Source organism: Populus nigra, chromosome 11 (genome assembly GCF_951802175.1).
Source record: "Populus nigra chromosome 11, ddPopNigr1.1, whole genome shotgun sequence".
Lineage (NCBI taxonomy): Eukaryota > Viridiplantae > Streptophyta > Magnoliopsida > Malpighiales > Salicaceae > Populus > Populus nigra.
The window spans coordinates 1,778,427-1,786,011 of record NC_084862.1 but is presented as its reverse complement, the minus strand read 5'-3'; the positions used below and the strand labels follow the sequence as shown (position 1 = coordinate 1,786,011).

General features: G+C 35.0%; 1 protein-coding gene across 1 annotated transcript; it reads left to right on the top strand.

The window, feature by feature from the left end:
• The first annotated feature begins 1,143 nt into the window (after positions 1–1,143).
• Positions 1,144–4,233, top strand: LOC133706322 (clathrin light chain 1-like). Its single transcript, XM_062131827.1, has 3 exons — positions 1,144–1,588; positions 3,074–3,227; positions 3,360–4,233. Exons 1-3 carry the CDS (start codon positions 1,224–1,226, stop codon positions 4,029–4,031), a joined length of 1,191 nt encoding a protein of 396 aa, XP_061987811.1. The 5' UTR covers positions 1,144–1,223; the 3' UTR covers positions 4,032–4,233.
• Positions 4,234–7,585: the final 3,352 nt, after the last annotated feature.

Below are 7,585 nucleotides of genomic sequence, written 5' to 3'. Positions count from 1 at the left end.
ACATTGAAACAAAATGTTTATGGATTATCAAATATATTTATTGATCATAGCACAACTGTTAAGAAACTTTTTGGATCTCACGTAGTTTTTTTTCCTGTAAAAAAACATGAATTCATTTTAATTTCACCGATCAAGTGATTAGACTGACAATGGTGTTTCTTTATTTACTAAAATCTCTTACGTGACTTTTTCACAATTCAAAATGATCCATCTTAATGATTTTAATTGGGAGTTTCATATGAAAAATCATATGACTATTTAACAATTTTGTTTACTGAAATTAATTTAAGAATTTGATTAAGAATTTAGGATGTGTTGAGGATTTGATCAAAAATCTAATTTAGATAATAATCTTTATAGTTTGGAGATTTACCCTTTTTTATATAGTTGATTGTAATATAGATCTCAGTTATAATATGGAAGTTGTACGTATCTATATTTATCAAAGATTTACTAAAAACTCTTATAATTAGTCACCAGTGGTATGATGCACTAGTTCATGGCTTGAAAAGGAGAATTCCCTTTAGGTCAAATCTCAGTTATTTAAGAAATAAATTGAATTAATATCAAGAATTTGATGGTAATTAAAAAGAGAAAGAGAAAATATTTTTGGATGTTATTGCATGTGTCATGAGTTATTATTTATGATGGTGTCTCTTTCATTTTTTTTTTAATTCATACTTAATATTTAAGAAATATTGACTTAAACCAAAACTGAAGTCGAGTATCTAAATAAATTTAATTTAAAGGTGATAGTATTAAATGTTTTATAATATCATCATATTCCAATTAATGATTGGGAATTAAAAAAGAATTTGTCATAATCGAAAAACTTTTTTATGGTGCTTATACTTTGGTTACGTGATAATTAATTATTTTATTAATTGAAACCATGATAAATTATGTAGCAAAATCTTTACAAATTCTTATATAACTTACCGGTTGGTCTACATTAAAATTAAAATCTTCTTTTGTCAAAATATTTATTATACCAAAAGATTTGGGCAGAATGTGTAATTTCTTATACCTGAGGAGGAGCTTTAAGTTAATTTACTCTTACAGAACATCAAGACACCTGGGAGAATCTTTGACCCAGCTTAACAGATCCGAACACAACGTTAACTGCCATAACGACCACCTAGGAAAAGCAGAGAGGAAAATCTCCAAATAATCTCCATTAGCCCAAAATATTAGAGACAAGAAATTGCATCAAATCATCAACCATGTCATCCTCTTTTGATTCATTCAGCCCTGAAGGAGATCAAAATGACCCCACAGTGCTGCATGTCCAACACGATCATGTGTCACCTACCTCCCACCCTTTTGTTGATGATGGCTACACAGGTGATGACTCCTCATTCCCTGGAGAAACACCATTGCCACAAGAAAATTTCTTCAATGACAACATGCATTCTTCTGAGGGGTATGGGTTTGGTTTGCCTTCTCCAAGCACTGAATTTTCCTCACCCTTTGAGACTGATGGTGGTGGTGGTGATGGGGGTGATGGTGTTTTTGCTTCTGATGGGCCAATTCTGCCTGAACCTGGTGAAATGCAGGAGTTAGGAGTCAAATTCCGTGAGTGGCGCAGGTGAGTTTTTGTTTTTGTTTGTGGAAACAAGTTAAATTTGTTTTCTTGAATGGATCTTGGTTCGAGTCTTGTACATTTGGAATTTACAATGGGGTGATTTATTTATGCATGATGAGATCTAGGATCACCAATATGGCCATTTTAGCAAAGGGTTCTTATCATTTTAATGTAAGCTGAAAAGTATTGATGTGATAGCAAATTTATAGAAAGACAAGCCTCAATCTTGTAACTTTGGGATGATCTCATTCTATGTTTTTGCTTATTGATATATACATAAACTGACATAAGAATTGGTCATGGGAGACCATGAAAAGGAAAATGTGATGTTGATGTGGGAGCCTTCTGTTTTTGGAAGCAGTAAAGCATCTGTTTTGTCTTAATTGATTTATAGTTGGCACCTTCATCTTCATATGATCATTGTCCTACTTGATTTATGTTTTTGGAGGCTAGCTGATATAACATTTCTTATTATAGCACCCATATCGAATAAGAATCTGTATCCTTTATAGTACAGTGAGGTTGAATAGTCAGCCTATGTTTTGCCAGAATTTCCCCAAATAGGTTCGAAACGGTTTCTTCCTAGCATTAGCAATCAAGGTCAGCCTTCATTAGCCTCCACCGGTAATTAACACCCCCTCCCCGAGGTTGTAGCTGACGGATTACCTAAAGAAGTAACTTTTTTTGGAGTTTTAGAAATAAATAGAAAAGATGGAAGTGTGCTAGCCGTTCTCTAATAAATGCAACTGCTACTGCATTATCTCATTCTTTTTGGAGCAGGCGCATGTTTACTAACGGTGTTTTTGTCGGTTGATTAATTGTGAAATATAAGAACGAAGCTGGCAAGCAAAGATTAGCAGCAAAACTAAATGTCCTGTGCTAATGTTTAATATTTTTTTAATTGAGTTCATCTTTGTGGCTACCAAGTTTAGAAGTGGAGGGTGTGAAATCAAAGTTGTGATTCTAACGAATTTTAATTAATGGTTGGAAGTTTAAAGGAGTTTATTTTAGAAAACATCTCTCTTCTGATTGCTTTTAAAATAATATGACAAAACTTGCTTGATATGAAGCAATGGAGTACTAAAAACCTCTTTGATTTTTACATGCTGCTGTTTTTGCGTTACACCATACTTGTACTGCACCACGGCTAATTCAAAATCTTAATGTCTGAAAGGGCTTCTAATTGTTATAGTTTCATCAGAATGTTGAAATATTTTAGACCAATGTCTTTCTTTCTGACATCATCTGTTATGATCCATTCTAATGAAAAGAAACTTAGAAAATAGAACAGATTAAAAGTTGCTGCAGCAGGCTAGCTTTCTTTGATAAGGTGCATTATCAGTGCAGACTTGAATGGTTTTTGTTTTGCCTGATCGCATGCATATATGATGGAAGTTCTTTGGGGATGAGCAAGGCACCAAACCTATGGATGGATAAAAGTTTACATTTTCGGCGTGTTGAAACAGATTTGACATTCATCTTTTGCAGGCAAAATGCCCTCCATTTAGAGGAAAAGGAGAAAAGAGAGAAGGAGATGAGAAACCAGATCATCAATGAAGCTGAAGAGTATATACGAGCTTTTTATGAGAAGAGGCAGCAGAATTGCGAAACAAACAAAGCTCAGAACAGAGAAAGAGAGAAGGTAAAATCTCTGAAAAGCCACTTTTCCTTATCTCCTACCTATCTTTTTCGAAGCGGATATGAGCTCTCAAGTTTTTCCGCATTCCTTCCATCTTTATTATGAAGTAAATAAAAGAATGCGTTTTTTCTGCAGCTGTACTTGGCCAATCAAGAGAAGTTCCATAAAGAGGCAGACAAACATTACTGGAAAGCCATTGCAGAGATCATTCCTCGAGAGGTGCCGAACATTAAAAGGAGAGGGGGTAAGAAAGAGGATGATAAGAAACCTTCCATTATGGTAATTCAGGGTCCAAAGCCTGGAAAACCCACTGATCTTTCAAGGACGAGACAGCTTTTCTTGAAGCTGAAACAGAACCCTCCACCTCACATGATGCCTCCCCCTCCCGCACCTGCCAAAGATGGAAAGGATTCAAAGGATGGGAAAGATGCAAAGAATGGGAAGGATGCAAAGGATGGGAAGGATGCAAAGGATGGAAAGGATGCTAATGATGGGAAGGATGGGAAGGATGTAAAGGATGGGAAGGATGCCAATGATGGGAAAGATGGGAAGGATGTAAAGGATGGGAAGGATGGGAAGGATGAAAATGAAGGGAAAGATGCCAAGAATGAGAAAACTCCCGCACCAACATCTGCTACTGCAGCTGCAGCTGCCGATGGAAACAAGCCTGCTTCACCCTGTAAAGACATTGCCAAAAGTAGTTCATTTGACTTGTCGAAATTAGATGTTCTTGCTGCAGCTGCTGCCGAAGGTGAGCAAGCTGCTGAAGGTGAGCAATCTGCTGAAGGTGAGCAAGCCACTGCTTAGTGATGGTTCCTATTATCCATACCATCATTTCCTATTCTACTTGTAAGGTCTCAGCTTAACCATTCGTTATGCAAACTGCGAATAAGTTCAGCTCTCTATAGATGTTATCGAGCTTCCTTCATGAACTGTGGAGAGCTTTCTTCCTAACTATAGGATGTTTCTAGGCTTTACTTTCAAAAGATTTCTGTTAATTCCAATTTTTTTCCAGATTCATTGTTTAGCTAAATCTTCTCTCGTGCTTTGCTTCTGAGTGTGATGTTTATGGACGTGCCCTTTAAGCATATTTATATGTTCTACTACACCTATGCTAGCAAGAAAGCCACAAGTTGTTATGATAATTATGCATCCTAAAATTTGTGTGCGACCATGTGAATTACACTCGATCAATGTGGCGGTGCATTCTTAGGGTTTTTTGAAGAGGAAATTCAACCTTGATTGATTTGCAAGCTAGACGAGGATATACTCCTTATTGCCCCAACTTAATCTATTTCATGTAATTTTTCTTTGGGAAAATTTATTTTTTCCCTTGGAGATTTATCAATATTCCTCACCAAGTTTTTAGCAAAAAACTTGGGTCTCAGAGGGATTTCCTCACCAAGTTTTTAGCTTCTGCAAAAACTTCCCAACGATAATTCTTTTGATTAGTTTAAAGGATGGTGAGGTTATTTTGGTCTTGTAGCAAATTCAACGGTAATAAAAAGCTGCTCGCAGAGGAAAGTGAACAAAAAGCATAAGTTGCTTTCCAAAAAGTGAGGGCATACCTCATTTATTGGTGGGACTAAGGTACAAAACTTGGGTTCCATTTTATAACCAAAACAATATAAAAGCAGACGCAATCTCTCTGCAAAACAGAGAATGTTTTATATTATTGTAAAAAAATAAAATTATAAGTGTTTTTCTTTAAAAATACATTTAAATAATTTTTTAAAATTCTTTACATTAATATATTAAAACTATTAGAAATACTAAAAAATTATTAATTTAATATTTTTTTTATAACAAACACACCTTCAAAACACTTCTAAATAAAAAAACATGCTTAAATAACAACTAAATTGATTCTAAGGTTTGCTTCGTTTTTAATGTTTTTTTTCTATAAAATATTATAAGAACAGGAGAGGAAAAAACGCAAAAAAAAGTGAGAATTTTTTTGGTTCTTTGGTTATTTTGATGAATTTATAAGGGCAAAATTATAATTTATCATTTTATTTTTTATTAAAGTCTTTTTTTCTCTCTATTTGAGAGAAAAGTCATTTTGAACTTCAAATTTATAATTCTCATAATCTAGGTTTATTTATGGGCCAAGCATGAAAATCATGTACCATGTTTGATTAAAATGGGCCAAGACTTCAGTATACAAAGTTTGGTCCAATAATAAAAGCCCATGGATCCTTATAAGATTAAAATGGGCCATTTAAGACAACGAAAGAAGGCAGAACCTGATGAAGGAACGACAAGAACAAAAAGACAAGGCAGAGAGAGCTTTTTGCTGATGCATGCCATCTGATTGATGCAATGGAAAATCTGGGAAGCTTAAAGAAAAATGAGGATTGTTTTCAGAACTCTTTTTCAAAGGGTTGCAGCCTAATGTTCAAATATACAGCACAATAAGATCGTTAGATGAAGCATAGAAAGGTTTCTGATATATGGAAGAGGATGGCTGCTCTCCGAATGGATGTCCTTATAATGTTATTATATCCGAGGATTTCTCCAGAACAAGAATGCAGCAAGCGCAGCAAAATTTATTCATAAAATGAGAGACAGAGGATTCTCTGCCGAACCCCCACAAAAGCCTTGGTGGTGGATCTGTTATCTAATTAATGATGACAATCTTGTTCTGAACAAGTATCCAGGCTTCCGAGAAGGTTGTCAAGCTGAAAAGGTTATATAAATTTTTCATGCTCGATGCTGTTAATTCATGTTGCAAAAGCAGCTTTTTGTCACAATGTAAGTTATTTTCAGTTCCACCTTGTGAAATTCTGGACAATGGCACCAATCACTTGTTTTTTCTTCATACTGTCATTAGTTACATGTTTTGGAATAGCATTCACCTCTTGTCGATTAATGTGTTCTTAAATAGAGTTAGCTGATGAAAGCTATCGAAGTTTTCTCATATTGATGAAATCCAATGCTATTGACTAACTTACTCACTTATTCCTAATGAACTATCATGGAGTCTTTTCCTGATGAACTATCCTTTGTTTCAGCTGTGATTTCGCTATATATTTTTGTGATCCTTTTAAACGGAAACAACGCAGAAGAAATCATAGTTTGGCTGCAAGATCACTTGAGACAAGCTAGCATTGAGCTGGCGAATTGTGATCGTATTATTACATTATGTGTATAAACTTTAAACATAACTTTTCTGCAGGTAATGTCATCCATATAGAGAGACAAATTTTCAAATTGACTAACAAACAATGGAGGGAAGGTTGGGGGTGTTCTCAACTGACATCAACCCGTGCCTTTTTCTTATTATGAACTTGTGTTCAGATGCTTTAGAACCTTAATTCTGTTTCTTACCACTTTCTTAACATCTAAGCGCTCGGAATCTGCTTCAGCTCTCCCTAGCTCTTGAGATTATTTAGGAAAAAAAATGCATGATCAACGTTGGAGCATTGTCATTTGTTACAACTCATTCTAGGAGCTTAGAACGTAAATATCATAACAGAGGAGATAAACGACACTAACATCATACCTGCTATCTTGTTCTGCAGAAACCTGAGGGCATGAGATCATTTGAAACAAAATTAGGACCTGGTAGCAAGAAAGGAATATCAATGGATACAAGACCTGACACCCTCTCAGGGTGGACAACGATAAAAACCTGGTGCCAACATCAAAGCATTACATTTACATATGTGCATAAGATCAAAATGAAGGTCTTAGGAATTATTTTTCTTTTTCGTTATCTGTTTCTTAAATACTTCCCTAGCTACAAGGCCTTCAACAATATTGGATATCCAACATTTAAAGGAAAATTCGTTGTCGATTCATACATGCATGCCCTGCAGAGCTTGTTGTTTTCCTTACCTTTGTTATGTGAGAAGTTGTTGCAACACTGTTGAAACCGATGCATGCTTGACACTTCAATCACATATAGCTCACTTAAATTGCTAATTAAGCGAAGGTGCTGATAAAAATTACGCGAATCCCTCACGGTGCATATATTATATATGATATAACACTAATCAGATGAACAATCCACTTTCTGACACCAAAACGAAGATCTATAACAAATGGGACGGTTAAATAATTCTTGCACAGCTAGTTTAACCATCAAGCAGTTCGACACTATATGATGTTAAAGGTGAAGATCAAGTTCACCAAGATCACAGGCTCACAGCAATACGGCTCAACTAATAAAATTAGTGCACAATGAATGACCCATGTTTAGCAAAAACAAAAAAAAAACAAAAAAACAACAAAGGCAAAGTTGATGGGAGTTATGATCAAACTCAAACTCATGAAAGCACCAAGGTTAGCATTAGTGTGGTTCATATGAATCAAAATTCAAGTGATGCACTATTTAAAACCAAAAATCCATGCAAATC

Coding starts and splice junctions, on each gene's coding strand:
- LOC133706322 (XM_062131827.1), top strand. CDS start 1,224: ATGTCATCCTCTTTTGATTCATTCAGCCCTGAAGGAGATCAAAATGAC. Junction 1,589..3,073: donor AAATTCCGTGAGTGGCGCAG/GTGAGTTTTTGT, acceptor CATCTTTTGCAG/GCAAAATGCCCTCCATTTAG. Junction 3,228..3,359: donor AGAACAGAGAAAGAGAGAAG/GTAAAATCTCTG, acceptor TTTTTTCTGCAG/CTGTACTTGGCCAATCAAGA.